Raw genomic sequence first — 17796 nt, 5'->3', positions numbered from 1 at the left:
TAATTTTTATATTTTTATTTAGTAGAGATGGGGTTTCACCATGTTGGCCAGGCTGGTCTCAAACTCCTGACCTTGTGATCCGCCCACCTCGGCCTCCCAAAGTGCTGGGATTACAGGCGTTAGCCACTGCGCCCAGCCTAAAAAAAGTTAAAATTATCCAGGTGTGGTGGCACATGCCCATGATAACCAGCTACTAGGGAGGCTGAGATGGGAAGGATCACTTGAGCCCAGAGGATGGAGGCTGCAGTAAGCTATGATTGTGCCACTGCACTCCAGCTTGGGCAACAGAGCAAGACCCTGTCTTTAAAAAAAAAAAAAAAAAAAGCTTTTATATCTATAAACAAAAGCCACAGCCCAGTAACCAAGGGAGGGCTGCTCTTCAGTCATCCCAGAGATGGTGCTTAATGGGGCCTGGGAGTCAGATCCCAGTTCAGATATCTGCTCTGCTGACCCTGAGCAAGTGGACGTCACTCTCTTAGCCTCGGTTTGCTCAACTGTAAAACGGGAATACTCCTGCCAGGCCTTCCCACCCACCAGGTTTTTGCGGTCTGAAATGGGAGACTGTCTCTGCAGTGCTGAGGGCAATAAGAGAAATACGAAGGCTTCTAATAAGTGCCCTCAACCTCCTCTTCTTTATAACATAGTCAACAACCAGGCAGGGTTACCCCCTCCACAATGTTCAGTCGTAAACGTTTGGATCCCCAAATCTGCGTAAATTCCAAGGGGTGTCGTTTGAGCCAAGGAGGGACCTTGCCCACTGCAACCCAGGGGTGTGGGAGTGCAATTTCTCGGCCCCTTTCCAACCCCTCCCTACTCCGCCCAGGGACACCGGCAGCGCGCCCTCACCTCTGCCCAGGACGCGGCCTCTCTCCAGGTGGAGCCGGGGCACCGTGAACGTGTAGCTCTCGGCGTCAAAGCCAGGGTGGCAGGGCTCCGGCTCCTGGCAGAGCCAAGAGGAGACCTGGGGTGGGAGAAAGGTAGATGGAACCGGGTGACTCGGAGGGTTCCCTCCTGCTCACCGAAACCAACAGCGCCGCCCCTCCCTCGCTCCCGGCGTCGGGATTGGGGGAGGACCCCAGCCCGCAGCCCCGGGACGGGCGGGCAGCGGCGTCACCCTCCCCCACCCCGAAACCTACGGCCGCCGAGCCCCCAGGAACTCCCGGGAGGGGGCCGCCGAGTCACCCCCTCGAGACCTAGCCCACCGTTCCCTTTCAGTCTCCTTTCTCATTTTATTGGAGATGTCTTTATTCTCCAGGACCCCACTTTCCTTAGACCGGGAATGCACCACTCCTCAGAGCGAGGGGCGCTCCCACCTCCTCCGACCCCACTTTCTTATCCCCGGGACCCTCACTCCTATTTACGACCTTTCTTGGCATGGCAGGTGCCTTTATTTCTACGAATGCCCCTCTCCTTCCCTCGAGGATCGTCCCCACGACTCCTGGCTCCCCCTCGACTTGCACCAGGGCACCCCTTCTCCACACCCCACCCCCTACACCCCGCTTCACGCCCCCACCGCCCGCGCGAGCCCACCCCGCGGACTCCGCGGCCAGACGCCCCCGCCTCGGTCTGCGCTGGAGGGGGCAGGAAAGCCGCGCTCGCCCCTCACCACCCACGCCCCACTCCCATCACTGGGGGGTACGGAGCGCGCGAGGCTTCCAGGCCGCTCCGCTCCTCAGAACCCGAACTTTCTTGGAAGAAGGGAAGCGGTGACGACGGGAGAGGAAGGGGCGCAGGGCTGGGGCACGGGGCTGGGGCGCGGAGCTTGCGGCCCGAATGCGTCCCTCGCAAGTCAGGGGATCCGAGGTACCTGCAGCAGCAGCAGCAGCGCTGAGAGGCTGCGGCTCCAAAGGCCCATGGCTGGCCGGGGACGCCGAGAGAGGGCAGGCACCGGGTGCGGTCGGGTCGGGCCGGGCTGGAGCGGGCTGGAGTCTGAACTGACTTCCGCAAGCTCACAGGTGCTTTGCAGTTCCGACGCCACTGAGAGAGGGTGCGCGGCTGCCGCCAGGTGAGCCCCGGAGGCACCGCCCCCCGTACCGCTGATTGGCTGAGGGTTCACCTGCCGGCCACAGCCAATCAGCAGCGCGGACCCCTCCCCAGGGCGGAGCTGACGGCCCGCCCACCCAGCCTCGCATAGATGCGGTGACCCTCTAGTCTGCAGTTGCTAGGGTCTAGGTGGGTTATGGGACCTGTACGGTTCTGATTCCACTGGGTTCGAATCCCAGCCCCGCCCGTGGCTCACTAAGACCTGGGATCAGAAAGGGCTTTTACACTTGGCTGAGTTCTTTTGTTTTTTGGGGTTTTTTGTTTGTTTGTTCGTTTTGGAGATGGGGTCTCACTCTTTCACCCAAGCTGGAGTGCAGTGGTGCGATCACAGCTCACTGCAGCCTCGAACTCCTGGGCTCAAGCGGTCCTCTGGCCCCAGCCTCTCTAGTAGCTGGGAGTACAGGTGCACACCACCACGCCAGGCTAATTTTTTTTTTCTTTTGTCTTTTTGTAGAGAGACGAGTCGGGGCGGACAGGGGCAGTGGGGGCGCTGTGTCTCCCTGTATTGCCCAGCCTGGTCTCGAACTCCTGGGCTGAAGCGATCCTCCTGCCTTGGCCTCCCAAAGTGCTAGGATTACAGGTGTGAGCCATGAGCCACTGAGCTAGCAGCCTAATTTTTTGTTTGTTTGTTTGTTTTGTATTTTTTGAGACGGAGTCTCGCTCTGTCTTGCCCAGGCTGGAGTGCAGTGGCACGATCTCGGCTCACTGCAACCTCTGCCTGCCGGGTTCAAGAGACTCTCCTGTCTCAGCCTATTGAGTAGGTGGGACTACAGGCGTGTGCCACCACACCGGCTAATTTTGTATTTTTAGTACAGACGGGGTTTCACCATGTTGGCCAGGCTGGTCTGGAACTCCTGACCTCAGGTGATCCACCCTCTTCAGCCTCCTGAAGTGTTGGGATTACAGGCGTGAGCCACTGCACTCTGCCTCGAGCAGCCTAATTTTTAAAAAAATTTTTCTAGAGAGGGGATCTCACTATGTTGCCGAGGCTGATCTCAAATTTCTGACCTCAGGCGATCCTCCTGCCTCAGCCCCTTTATTGAGTTCTCATTTTATAATCTAGTCTTTTTTAACTGTAGAGCTTCATGGGTTAGTGAGTCAGCAAATTGATTCCCTAGGTCAGGACCACCTCCCAAAGCCTCAGTTTCTCCACCCTCCTAATGGGAATAATAATCAGAAATGTCTCCCTATGCTGTTGTGGGACTCCCATATAATTAAAATGACAAATGTTTCTTGAGCCATAAATGCTCTGTACAGAAGTGAGGGGTAAAAATAGTAACAATAGGGCCAGGCATGGTGGCTCACGCCTGTAATCCCAGCACTTTGGGAGGCCGAGGCGGGCAGATCACGAGGTCAGGAGATTGAGACCATCCTGGCTAACACAGTGAAACCCCGTCTCTACTAAAAATACAAAAAATTAGCCAGGCGTGGTGGTGGGCGCCTGTAGTCCCAGCTACTCGGGAGGCTGAGGCAGGAGAATGGCATGAACCTGGGAGGTGGAGCTTGCAGTGAGCCGAGATCGCGCCACTGTACTCCAGCCTGGGTGACAGAGCAAGACTCTGTCTCAAAAAAAAAAAAAAAAAAAAAAAAAAAAAGTAACAATAGGTGCTGGACATTGAAGATTACTGTACCAGTCTCTGTGCTAAGCATTTGACACTGACCAGCTCTTTTTTTTTGAGACGGAGTCCTGCTCTGTCGCCCAGACTGGAGTGCAATGGTGTGTTCTTGGCTCACTGCAACCTTCGCCTCTTGGGTTCAAGAGGTTCTCCTCTATCAGCCTCCTGAGTAGCTGGGATTACAGGCATGCGCCACCACGACTGGCTAATTTTTGTATTTTTAGTAGAGACACGGTTTCTTCATGTTGGCCAGGCTGGTCTTGAACTCCTGTCCTCAGATGATCCACCTGCCTCAGCCTCCCAAAGTGCTGGGATTACAGGCATGAGCCACCGTGCCCAGCCACTGACCAGCTCATTTAAGCTCATTTCAAAACAACCCAAGAGCTGTATTATTATTCCCATATGATAGATGGGCAACTGAAGCTTAGAGAGATTGAGGCCAATGAGAGGTGGCGCAGGACTGGAACCAACCTCTCTGATTCCAGGGCCTTTCTTTTAACAATCAGCTTCATCTCATGTGGTCCCAGTCTTCCAGCTGGAGCTGCAGTTTTCAGTCTGTTTTTTGATGTTGACCTGGAAAAGACCTTTAGAGTTCACCCAAACCTATGATTTGCAAATAACTTGTTCAATGTCACATAGGCAGGTCAATGTCAAAGCCAAAGACCAAAACCCAGGATCTTCTGACCCCCAGAGTGGGGCTTTTAATGCCACAGCCACACCATGGCCACCACCACCTTCTCCAGAGAATTCTGTCCCCAGTGAAATAATTTTAGGATCAAAAATAGAATAGATAGGGGCCAAAGGTCTCAGGTCCTGGGCCAGTGGCCCTCCAGCACCCGCCGTCCTCCATCAAAAGACAAAACAGAATAGACAGGCAAATGTTAGGTTAGACAACTTCCCTGTCTGACTCCCTGTGGCCAGCCACGTCTGGGTGGCTTGTCTACCCCGACAAGGGCACCTCCTTTCCCTTTATCCTGCAAGCATGGTTAGAACTACACAGCATTAAGTGGAGTCAGCCACTCACTAGCCCTGTGACCTTCGGGAAGTCAGTGTTCTCCTTTGTATAAGTGAATTGGCATGAGCTAATACAAAAACAATCACTAAGCAGAGTTCTTGGCTCATCATAGCAACTGCTCAATAAATATTTGGAGTAGGGGTTACTCTTTCAAAAGGCCCACCCCCTATTTCGCTTCCTCCTGGGGAAAGCCATGTTTGGAATATTTCACCCAGAGCTAAAGGTGCCTCTGAGTCCATCAAGTAATTTCTCAAATGCAGACGATTTCTGGGCAGCCCAGCACCGCCCCCCCCAACAACCTGTCCCCTCAATTTTAATGAGTTTCCAATCAGGTCTTTTGGATGTCGTATTTTGGCTCCCTCTGCTCTTAACCCACCAGGAGGCTCAGAGGGAGAAGGCTCCGGTATTTCCTTTCCCACTAGGATCGTGCCTTGAACAAGATAATGGAAATACAGAAAGAGGCGTTTCCCCCATGGGGCTGTACTGTCTGCTTATTTTTTTCCTCTCAGTTATGTAAAAATACATATTTTATACCATCGCTGGGCCCAGGGAGCCTTTAGGGCTTTACTTTCTTCTACCCAGCAAGCCTTGGCCTCGTAACTCTGCAGCGACTCTCATCGACTCTTCCATTACACTCTGATAATTCAATAAAAAGGATTTTAGAAAACAATTAGGGGCAGCAAAGTCAGGTCAGGCCTGATGCATTCTTCAGACTTCTCGGCAAGTCCTTCTCCAAGCTCCAAAGACAGTAGATCAGGTGTCCAGGGTGAGGCGGGAACACAGAGGGGCTCCTTGTGGAAGATAGGTGCTGTGTGACTTTCGCAACACACTGAATTGCTTCTCTGTTTCCTATTTATTTATTTAGTGACAAGGTCTTGCTCTGTTGCCCCGGCTGGAGTGCAATGGCGCGATCTCGGCTCACTGCAGTCTCTGCCTCCCAGGTTCAAGAGATTCTTGTGCCTCAGCCTCCTGAGTAGCTGAGATTACAGACACACGTCACCACGCCTGGCTAATTTTTGTATTTTAGTAGAGACGGGATTTCGCCATGTTGGCCAGGCTGGTCTCAAACTCCTGACCTCAAGTGATCCACCTACCTCAGCCTCCCAAAGTGCTGGGATTACAGGTGTGAGCCACTGTGCCCGCCCTCTGTTTTCTCTTGTATCAAACAGGGATACCTCAGCAGGCCTGGTGGCTCACAACTGTAATCGCAGCACTTTGGGAGGCTAGTTGGGAGGTGAGAAGATTACTTGAGCCCAGGAGTTTGAGACCAGTCTGGGCAACATGGTGAAACCCCATCTCCCCAACAAATATTATTTTGAATTAGCTGGGCATGGCAGTGCATGCCTGTAGTCCCAGCTACTCTGGAGGCTGAGGTAGGAGGATCATTTGAGCACAGGAGCCACTTCACTCCAGCCTGGATTCACTTCTGGCTCTGCCATTAGTTGAGAAGCATAAGTCATTTTATCTCCACCATCTTGGTTTCCTCATCTGTAAAATGGGAGTGTTGATAGCACTTAATTCATAAGGTTCTTGTAAACACTCTGCAAAGGTGAGTGATTAGCCCTCTTGGCCCAATACATTCCCTTCCCAGTTCTGGGAAAAATTGTGAGCTGCTTGGAGCCTCCCCTCCCCCAGGCTCTCCTTCCCCCACCCCCGCCACTAAAGCTCCTCAGGTTATCTCTTGCATCTACTGGAAAAAATTCTTTCATGCGGTCCAGCTCGTCATTTCGAACCTCCCAGGGCCATTTGCACTTTAAAGAGGGCCCTAGAGAAAGACTTTTCTTCTTTCAAAGGAGTTGTAAATGCTGTCCAGGGCTTTTAACCTGGTGTCTGTGGATGGGCTCTGGTGGGGTCCCTGAATCCCCTGAGACTGTACACAAACCTGTCCGTGCAGGTGATAAGGTCCATTGCTTTCCTAACATCTCAACTGGGGAAAACCCAAACTCCAGGAGTTGAGCTTTCTCTGAGATCTTGCTGAGATCCAGCGCTAACGGTGGAATTTCAGGCATCACTGGGGAAAAGAAATGTTTGGCCAGAGGCCTTGCCCTTCAGATCACCGCAGATAGATAAGAGACCCTGTCACCTGGCAGATAACAGACCCCGCATGATGGGATCACAGACTCCAGGTTTCCTTATGGCAGAGGACAGACTTTCACTTCCTGGGTGTTTTGGCCACTGGCCTGCCTGGAGGCTAAAGATTAATCCTTCAGGCAGTCTTGTCCCTTTCATCTCCTGGCAAGGGGTGCAGTCATAGGGTTCAGACTGGGGTGGGAGGTGCCCCTCTCCAGACCTCTGCTGAGAAGAGTCCAACCGCCAGCCCACTGGGGAGGAATCCCCAGAGAAACTGGAATTGCTAGGGATTACAGCCTGATCAGGCTCCTGGGTAGGTAGGGTAGAGGAGGCTCCCTTCCTGCTGCTCCTAGAGGCTCCTGACATCTCTGCTGGGCTGGGCTGCCTGCCAGCATGGAGGGGCGGGAACTGGCTATACCGCCTCCAGTTGAAACGGTGCTAACTGATAGGGGTGCCGCCCTTCCAGTCTGCAAAAAAAAAAACAACAGTTTTATTTCAAACACAAAGTAAAGAAAATAGTGTAACACACACTACATATAGTATAATGAAACCACAGGTATTCATCACCCAGCCCCAACAGTAGTTTTTTGCAATTTTTAAAGTTTTTGTAAACTTTGTAATTGTACCAAATCTTCTTTCATCTTTCTACCTTTGCATTTTTATTTTTGTCTTTGCAGAATTTTTTGTTTGTTTGTTTTCAAGACAGGATCTAACTCTGTCACCCCGGCTGGAGTACAGTGGCCCAATCTCGGCTCACTGCAGCCATTACCTCCTGGGCTCAAGCCAATCCTCCCACCTCAGCCTCCCAAGTAGCTGAGAAGGCAGGCATGAGCCACCACACCAGGTTAATTTTTGTATTTTTTGTAGAGACGGGGTTTCATCTTGTTGCCCAGGCTGGTCTCAAACTCCTGAGCTCAAACAATCCACCTGCCTCGGCCTCCCAAAGTGCTGGGATTACAAACATGAGCCATCACGCCCAAATTGTATATATATATGTGTGTGTGTGTGTGCGTGTGTGTATATGTGTGTGTATATATATGTGTATATACGTGTGTGTGTATATATGTGTATATATGTATACATATATATATATATATATTTTTTTTTTTTTTTGAGACGGAGTTTCACTCTTGTTGCCCAGGCTGGAGTGCTGGAGTGCAATGGCGTGATCTCGGCTCACTGCAACCTCTGCCTTCTGGGTTCAAACCATTCTCCTGCCTCAGCCTCCCAAGTAGCTGGGATTACAGGCATGCGCCACCACACCTGGCTAATTATTCTATTTTTAGTAGAGACAGGGTTTCACCATGTTGGTCATCCTGGTCTTGAACTCCAGCCCTAATATATATATATAATTATTTTTTATAATTATATATGTATTTTATAATTATATATATTTTTATAATTTTATATATATATATATATATTTTTTTTTTTTTTGAGACGGAGTTTCCCTCTTGTTGTCCAGGCTGGAGTGCAATGGTAAAATATTGGCTCACCACAACCTCAGCCTCTTGGATTCAAGCCATTCTCCTGCCTCAGCCTCCTCAGTAGCTGGGACTACAGGCATGCACCACCACGCCTGGCTAATTTTGTATTTTTAGTAGAGACGGGGTTTCTCCATGTTGGTCAGGTTGGTCTCGAACTCCCGACCTCAGGTGATCCACCCACCTTGGCCTCCCAAAGTGCTGGGATTACAGGTGTGAGCCACCACACCCGGCCCAAATAATATTTTAAAGCAAATCCCAGATAACATTTCTCCTGTAAATATCTCAGTCTGCATATCTGAGAAAGACATCTTTTAAACATGATCCCATGCCATTAGTAAAGCACCTAATAAAATTCACAGTAATTCCTCAATATCATTGAATGGCTAAGCCACATTTTAAAAAATGTCTTTTAAACAATTTTGTTTGTTTGTTTGTTTTTGTTTTTGAGACAGAGTTTCACTCTTGTTGCCCAGGCTGGGTGCAATGACGTGATCTCGGCTCAATGCAACTTCCGTCTCCTGGGTTCAAGCAATTCTCCTGCCTCAGCCTCCTGAGTAGCTAGGATTACAGGCATGTACCACCAAGCCCAGCTAATTTTGTAGTTTTAGTAGAGACGGGGTTTCTGCATGTTGGTCAGGCGGGTCTCCAACTCCCGACCTCAAGTGATCCGCCTGCCTCAGCCTCCCAAAGTGCTGGGATTACAGGCATGAGCCACCGCGCCCGGCTTTTTTTTTTTTTTTAGGTGGAGTCTCTCTCTGTTGCCCAGGCTGGAGTGCAGTGGTGCAATCTCAGCTCACTGCAACCTCCGCCTCCCAGGTGCAAGCGTTCCTCCTGCCTCAGCCTCCTGAGTAGCTGGGATTACAGGCGCATACCACCAAGCCCAGCTAATTTTTGTATTTTTAGTAGAGACGGGGTTTCACCATCTTGGTCAGGCTGGTCTCGAACTCCTGACCTCATGATCCACCTGCCTCGGCCTCCCAAAGTGATGGGATTACAGGCATGAGCTACTGCACCTGGCAAACAATTATTAATAGTTTGGGTTGGGCGTGATGGCTCACACCTGTAGTCCCAGCACTTTAGGAGGTCGAGGCAGGAGGACTGCTTGAGCTCAGGAGTTCAAGACCAGCCTGAGCAGCATAGGGAGACCCCATCTGTACAAAAAATTAAAAAAAAAAATAGCCTGGTGTGGTGGCGCACACCTGTGGTCCCAGCTACTAGGGAGGCTGAGGTAAGAGAGTCACTTGAGCCCAGGAGGTCGAGGTTGCAGTGAGCCGAGATCACGCCACTGCACTCCAGCCGGGCAAGAGAGGAGACTCTGTCTCAGGCAAATAAAAAAATGTGTTTGAATCAAGATCCAAGCAAGAGCCACATTTTACTTTTGTCTGTTATGCCCCTTAAGACTCTTTTTACCTATAAGCTTCCCCATCCCTTTTTGTTCATCTTTTTTGAGGTATAATTGACTACATATGTTTAAAGTATACAATTTGATGAGTTTTGGTATTTGTATACACTGTGAAACCACAACTATGACAGTGAATGTATCCTTTGTTTGTTTCTATTTTGATGTAATTCCAGACTTACAGACTTCTTTAAAAAACAAAACAAAACAAAACAAAAAACACACAGGGTCATTTGTTCTGTAGGATGTCCGGCATATATATATATTTTTTGAGACGGAGTCTCACTTTTTCGCCCAGGCTGGAATGCAATGGCGCAGTCTCAGCTCACTGCAACCTCCGCCTCCCGGGTTCAAGCAATTCTCCTGCGTCAGCCTCCCCAGTAGCTGGGACTACAGGCCAGCACCACCATGACCAGCTAATTTTTGTATTTTTAGTAGAGACGGGGTTTCATCATGTTGGCCAGGCTGGTCTCGAACTCCTGACCTCAAGTGATCTGCCTGCCTCAGCCTCCCAAAGTGCTGGGATTACAGGTGTGAGCCACTGTGCCCAGCCCTGCATTTTGTTTTTGGTTGAATGCATCTTTGAGGTGTCCTTAAACGCGTTCCTCAATCCCACATGTAACATGAACTACTACTGAGATATACAGGCTTGCCTTGATTCAGATCAGTATTTTAGGCAAAAATATTTTATAAGTGTTGCCGGGCGCTCCCATAGCATTGTATCAGGAAGCAAGAAGCTCTCTTGCTGATTCACTTTCAGGATGCTAAGGTTCTGTAGGTGTCAGCAGATCTCTCCATTATCAAATTCTCCATCAGCCCCTTCACCTTGTGGTTTTAGCACCATGGATGATGGCTGTTCCCATCCATTAGCTCAAACAACAAACATTCATTAACCACTCCCATGTGCCAAGCATTCTGTTTAACACTAGGAACAAAGAGATAAACAAAATACGGTCCCTGCCTTTAAGAAACTCATAAGGGGCTGGGCGTGGTGGCTCAAGCCTGTCATCCCATCACTTTGGGAGGCTGAGGCAGGCAGATCACTTGAGGTCAGGAGTTCGAGATCAGCCTGGCCAACTTTGTGAAACCCCATCTCTATTGAAAATACAAGGCCAGGCGCGGTGGCTCACACCTGTCAATCCCAGCACTTTGGGAGGCCGAGGCGGGCAGATCACGAGGTCAGGAGATCGAGACCATCCTGGCTAACACGGTGAAACCCCTTCTCTACTAAAAACACAAAAAATTAGCTGGGCGTGGTGGCGGGCGCCTGCAGTCCCAGCTGCTCCGGAGGCTGAGGCAGGAGAATGGCAGGAACCCGGGAGGCGGAGCTTGCAGTGAGCCGAGATCGTGCCACTGCGCTCCAGCCTGGGTGACAGAGCAAGACTCCGTCTCAAAAAACAAACAAACAAACAAAAACCCTCATAAGGTACTGTGGGATGGAGACAAGTAAACACTTATCGTTTTATTTATTATTTATTGAAAGCCAATTATGTATCAGGCTTTGTGCTGGATGCCAATAATTGCATTATAATGTATGATAAAAGTGATAGCTACTATTTATTGGAGTGCACTATAGTACGCATTGTCTCACCAGTCTTCATACAGCCGTTTGCTATAATACATACATACATTGTACAGATTTTGGGGTTTTGTTGTTGTTGTTTTTGGAGATGGAGTTTTGCTCTTTCTCCCAGGCTGGAGTGCAGTGGCGTGATCTCGGCTCATTGCAACCTCTGCCTTCCGATTTCAAGCGACTCTCCTGTCTCAGTCTCCTGAGTAGCTGGGATTACAGGCATGCACTACCACGCCTGGCTAATTTTTTTATTTTTAGTACAGACGGGGTTTCATCATGTTGGCCAGGCTGGTCTAGAACTCCTGTCCTCAGGTGATCTACCTACCTTGGCTTCTAAAAGTGCTGGGATTACAGGCATGAGCCACCGCACCGAGCCCTGTTTGTTTTTTATAAGAGATGAGGACTCATTATGTTGCCTAGGCTAGTTGTGAACCCCTGGCCTCAAGTGATCCACTCATCTCGGCCTCCCAGAGTGCTAGGACTACAGGCGTGACCATTTTACAGATTTGGAAGCAGAGACTCACAGAGAAGTAAAGGGATTGGCCTGATGTTACACAGTGTATTAGTCAGGGTTCTCCCAAGAACAGAACAAATAGGATATATACAGAGAGAGATGAGAGGGGACTTATTAGGGAAATTGACTCATGGGATTATGGAGGCTGAGAAGTCCTAGGATAAGCCATCTACAAGCTGGGGAACCAGAAAGCTGGTAGCATTGCCCAATCCAAGACTTTCAGTCCCAGGCTGAAGGCCTGAGAACACTGGGGGGCTGCTGGTACAAATCCCAGAGTCAAAAGGTGAGATACCCTGGAGTTCTGATGTTTAAGGGCAGAAGGCAGGTGTCCCAGCTCTAGAAGAAGAGAGAGAGAGAAAGTGAGTGAATTCACCTTTCCTGCCTGCCCTTTTGTTCTATCCTGGCCCTCAGTAGACTGAATGGTGCCCATCCATGTGGGTGTGGGTGACTTTTCCTCACTCAGTCCACTGATTCAAATAGCAGTCTCTTCAGGAAACGTCCTCCCAGACATACACAGAAATAATGCTTTATGAGCTATCTGGGTATCCCTTAATCCAGTCAAGTTGAGACCTAAAAGTCACCATCACACACAATAAAAATGACACAGCTGGGGCGGGCGCGGTGGCTCATGCCTGTAATCCCAGCACTTTGGGAGGCCAAGGCAGGCAGATCACAAGGTCAGGAGATCGAGACCATCCTGGCTAACCTGGTGATACCCCATCTCTACTAAAAATACCAAAAAATTAGCCAGGCGTGGTGGTGGGCGCCTGTAGTCCCAGCTACTCGGGAGGCTGAGGCAGGAGAATGGCGTGAACCCGGGAGGTGGAGGTTGCAGTGAGCCAAGATCACACCACTGCACTCCAGCCTGGGTGACAGAGCGAGACTCTGTCTCAAAAAAAAAAAAAAAAAAAAACCACCAAAAAAATGACAGAGCTGGAATTTGAACCCTGGGCCACTGCCCTCCTCAGTCTCTTAATCTCTGTGCTATTCCACTAAGATCAGGGTGGGGTTTTGTTTCTGGGTGCCATTTGAACTGAGTGGCAAACCTTGCTTAATTTAGCAAGAAATAGTCTTTTGCGGGGACCTGAAATTCCAGACTCCGGGGCAGCCAAGAGAAGGAAGGCAAGAGGATGGCCTGAGCTCCCTGTTGTCCAGCCCAGCAAGAGCTCCCATGACAGCCACAGGTCAGGGGAGCAGGTGACCAGGGCTGGAACCGGAGGGGCATTTGGTCCTCTGGCCAGCCTATAGAGCAGACACAATCATCCCCATTTCCCAGAAGAGGTGACTGAGGCTTAGAGAAATGAACGACCAGTTTCTTGGCAGAGGCAGGGAGGCTGGTGTTCTGGCTTAAGACCATCCTGGCACAGTGGTTCCCAGCATAGACTTCAGCTCCTGACTGCCTGCTTCTGAATTCTGCCCTTCTTTTTTCTTTTTCTTTTCTTTTTTTGAGACAAGGTCAGGCTGGAGTGCAGTAGTGCAATCTCAGCTCACTGCAACCTCCGTCTGCCTCCTGGGCTCAAGCGATCCTTCCACCTCAGCCTCTTGAGTAGCTGGGACTACAGGCATGTCCCACCATGCCCAGCTAATTTAGGTATTTTTTTGTAGAGACAGTATTTCACCATGTTTCCCTGGCTGGTCTCCAGCTCCTGGGCTCAAGCAATCCACCCACCTCAGCCTCCCAAAGTGCTGGGATTACAGGTGTGAGCCACCATGCTGGCCTGAATCCTACTTTTCTACCTGCTAGTAATAAGCCTTTGAGTCAGAGCCACAGACTCTTTGGACTTCTAATTTCCTTATCTGTACAACTGAGAATAATAATGGAACCTACTTTGTTGAGTGATTTCAAGAATTAGGTGAAGGGCCGGGCGCGGTGGCTCACGCCTGTAATCCCTGCACTTTGGGAGGCCAAGGCGGGTGGATCACGAGGTCAGGAGATCGAGACCATCCTGGCTAACATGGTGAAACCCCGTCTCTGCTAAAAATACAAAAAATTAGCCAGGCGTGGTGGCGGGCGCCTGTAGTCCCAGCTACTCCGGAGACTGAGGCAGGAGAATGGCGTGAACCCTGGAGGCAGGCTTGCAGTGAGCCGAGATCGGGCCACTGCACTCCAGCCTGGGTGACAGAGTGAGACTCTGTCTCAAAAAAAAAAAAAAAGAATTAGGTGAAATAACTAACCAAACATGGCAGACGGGAGTGCAAATCAACGTGAACTATTATTTCCATATTCCACGTTACTCAGGGGACAAGATTTTTCCTGAACCAAGTCCATGGGCAGCAGGCCCCTCCAACTTAAGTGGAGTGAGTTAAGCCCCCTGGAAAGTGGGGCTGCTGTCATGGAGCCCTGTGGCTGACTGGGTGTCCTCCCACTGCTCAGATACCTTTGGACCTGGCATCTCAAGAACAATAGATAAGGTGCTGCAGTTCATAACTGTGGAGGCCCAGGGACCTGTTGCTTCCTGTCCCCCGCTTCCAAGCAAAGAAGGCCCCACCCTCTTCTCAGAGCAAGGGAATCAGGTGCCAGAACTCTGTCTACTTGGGACGGAGAGATAAACCCTTCCCCAAACAACCCTCTCCAGGCTCGGCAGCCAATGAAACCACTCCCTGCCAAGTTCAGCCTAGCCCCACACCAAAGATGTTTGGAGACAAAGGGCTCTCTGATTTTACCTGCTGTCATTAAAATACTTCATTTTCTTAGTGTATGCCCGTTGAATCCTTGATGTGACATCCATATAGATTAATTCCCTTTCAAAAAAAGGGACTTTGTGGCTAACACCATTTATTTATTCATTTATCACATCCCAGGAGGTGGCCAGACAACGCAGTGTGGGGAATTGACAGGTCTCGAGACCATTTTTTTTTTTTTTTTTTTAAATAATAGGGTCTCGCCTCTGTCGCTCAGGCTGGAATGCAGTGGTGGGATCATAGCTCACTGCAACCTTGAACTCCTGGGCCCAAGTGATCCTCCTGCGTCAGCCTCCCGAGTAGCTGAGACTAACAGGTATGTGCCACCATGCCTGGCTAAGTTTTTAATTTTTTATTTTCTGTACAGTCAGGTGCTCACTATGTTGCCCAGGCTGGTCTTGAACTCCTGGTCTCAAGTGATCCTCCTTCCTTGGCCTCCCAAACTGGTGGGATTACAGGTGTGAGCCAATGTGCCCAGCTGTAGGTCCTTGAATCCTTGATGTAAAGTCTATATAGTCTAAATTCCCTTCAAAAAAGGGACTTTGCAGCTAACATCATTTATTTATTTTTATTTACTTTTTTGAGACAGAGTCTTGCTCTGTCGCCCAGGCTGGAGGGCAGTGGCGCAATCTTGGCTCACTGCAACCTCCACCTCCTAGGTTCAAGCGATTCTCCTGCCTCAGCCTCCCAAGTAGCTGGGATTACGGTGTGCGCCACCACACCCGGCTAATTTTTGTATTTTCAGTAGAGACAGGGTTTTGCTATATTGGCCAGGCTGGTCTCAAACTCAAGTGATCCACCCACCTTGGCCTCCCAAAGTGCTGAGATTACAGGCGTGAGCCACCGTGTCTGGCCTCATTTATTTACGAAATCCCAGGAGGAGGCCAGAACATAGTGTAAGGAATTGACGAGTCTTATGACTTGAAGCAAAATTTATTTCCTTCTCTAAGTCTCAATTTATCTTCTGTAAAATGACTCAGTTAGCTAGAAGGAGGCTTGAGATCTCTTCTGCCTCTAAGAACCATGACATTGAGCTTCTTGAGATTGAAAGCTGGCACTGCACAGGATCCCATTTTTTCCTTTTGGGGACCAGGAGTTCTCAAGCAAGGGGTGTTTACGGAATCATGATGCTGTTTATTGCTTTTCAGTATTTAGACTCAACCTCCAGACAAAGTACAGAAGATTTAATTATAGCTATAGAACAAAATGTAAATGTTATGAATAATATATAACTATTAAAAATTGGGAATTGCTTGGGAGGGAAGCCAGGAAGCTTGAGAAGGACATTAAATTCCTCATCTTCTAACAAGTACTTCTCTGGAGAAGGAGAATTGGGCTGAGTGGTGAGTTCATAATTATTCGCTATATTATTATACTTTATAATTTATATATGTGATACATTTATTCTCTTTATATGTCAAATATTATCTCTAAAAGATAAAAAAAAAAAAAAGTAATAGAGGCAGCGGATCACCTGAGGTCAGGATTTCAAAGCCAGCTGGGCCAACGTGGTGAAACCGTGTCTCTACTAAAAATACAAAAATTAGCCGGGCCTGGTGGTGGGTGCCTGTAATCCCAGATACTCAGGGAGCTGAGGCAGGAGAATCCCTGCAACCTGGGAGGCAGAGATTGCAGTGAGCCGAGATCACGCCATTCCATTCCACTCCAGCCTGAGCAACAAGAGCGAAACCCGTCTCAAAAAATAAATAAATAAATAAATCTGTGTTGAAGGTCCCACTCCCTCCACTGTCCACAAAGATGACCCAACAAACCCAGTGCTACCAACTGCCCCTATTTGTCTGGGATCCTGGGTCTCTGGGGGTGTAAGACTTTCGGTGCTAAAACCATGAAAATCCCAGGTAAACTGGGAGAAGTTTGTTCCCTTACCAGAGTCAGTGAGGACTGATTGGATGGCTTGTCCACCCCACGTGCTCATGTACTCATGTATTTGTGGAAGGGCTGTGTCTTGGTCTTGCCAGGTGTTGTAGGTGGGAAAGGTGGAACTGGCCAGGCTGGATCCAGACTGTAGCCGGTGGCAAGAGCTTCCTGCCAGGGTGGAGACCTGCAGAGCAATAAAACCTGGGCAAAGGACAAGGGTTCCAATGAGGCCTAGAAAATTCCAGAGTCCAGATACAGGACGAGGCATCTATAATTCTCCAGAGTAACTGTCCAACTTTTCAGGCCACATTAACTCACTCACTCACTCGTTCATTCATTCATTCATTCATTCATTCAATAAACACTCACTGGCACCTAGCATGCACAAATGCTTGGCTGGTGACAGGGGCCCCTCCCTATCCTGAAGAAGCTTTTGATCTGACGGAATAAACAGACAAGGGAGCCAGGGATTTACAACCCAGGGATTTACAACCCAGAGCAATAAGCAAGGATAATCCTTTTGTTGTTGTTGATGTTGTTGTTGTTGGTAGTCTTGCTTATCACCCAGGTTGGAGTGCAGTAGTGCCATCTCGGCTCACTGCAACTTCTGCCTCCCAGGTTCAAGCAATTCTCCTGCCTCAGTCTCCTGAGTAGCTGGAGTTACAGGCACCCGCCACACACCCAGCTAACTTTTGTATTTTTAGTAGAGATAGGGTTTCACCATGTTGGCCAGGCTGGTCTCGAACTCCTGACGTCAAGTGATCTGCCTGCCTCAGCCTCCCAAAGTGCTAGAATTACAGGCGTGAGTCACCACGCCTGGCCAACAAGGATGATCTTAACAATTATGTATTATTATTTTGTTTTGAGACGGAGTTTCAGAAATATGATGGGGAGCAAAGTGACATTTAAGCTGAGTTAACCAGTGTTTCTGGCAGAAGTCACCACCTGGGCAAAGGCCCAGAAGGGAGAAGAGCTTAGTCTAGCCAAGAAGGGAGAGGCAGGAGGTTAGACTCAAGAGCAGGGAAGGGGCTGGGCATAGTGGCTCACACCTGTAATCCCTAACTGCTGAGTACCCGCAGTTAAAAGACTGAACTGTGGCCGGGCGCGGTGGCTCATGCCTTTAATCCCAGCACTTTGGGAGGCCAAGGCAGGTTGATCATCTGAGGTTAGGAGTTGGAGACCAGCCTGGCCAATATGGTGAAACCTCGTCTCTACTAAAAATACAAAAATTAGCCAGACCTGGTGGCAGACACCTGTAATCTCAGCAACTCGGGAGGCTGAGGCAGGAGAATTGCTGGAAACTGGGAGGCAGAGGTTGCAGTGAGCCGAGATCGTGCTACTGCACTCCAGCCCAAGCCGACAACAGCGAGACTCCATCTCAAAAAAAAAAAAAAAAAAAAAAAGACTAAACTGCATAAAGGGTAAGGTCCAGGAACACTGAGATGCTGAGAGGATGTCACACAGCTTGTCTCCAGGAATGTCACATGATTTAGTATGATGAGTAGGAGCATGGGCCCTG

General features: G+C 49.5%; 1 protein-coding gene across 1 annotated transcript in view; it reads right to left on the bottom strand.

Annotated features, from left to right (window-relative positions):
• Nucleotides 1–2888, bottom strand: part of CDH1 (cadherin 1) — a 97862-nt gene extending 94974 nt beyond the window's left edge. The window contains exons 1-2 of the mRNA XM_034940548.3: nt 1808–2888; nt 847–961 (exon numbers count right to left, since the gene is read on the bottom strand). Coding sequence (XP_034796439.3) covers nt 847–961; nt 1808–1855 — 163 coding nt within the window. The 5' untranslated portion in view covers nt 1856–2888. The remainder of the gene's footprint in view (nt 1–846; nt 962–1807) is intronic.
• Between the last annotated feature and the right edge of the window lie 14908 nt (nt 2889–17796).

Source organism: Pan paniscus, chromosome 18, assembly GCF_029289425.2.
Source record: "Pan paniscus chromosome 18, NHGRI_mPanPan1-v2.0_pri, whole genome shotgun sequence".
NCBI lineage: Eukaryota > Metazoa > Chordata > Mammalia > Primates > Hominidae > Pan > Pan paniscus.
Note: the sequence above shows the minus strand (reverse complement) of the source record. Positions and strands in the feature narration are given on the sequence as shown.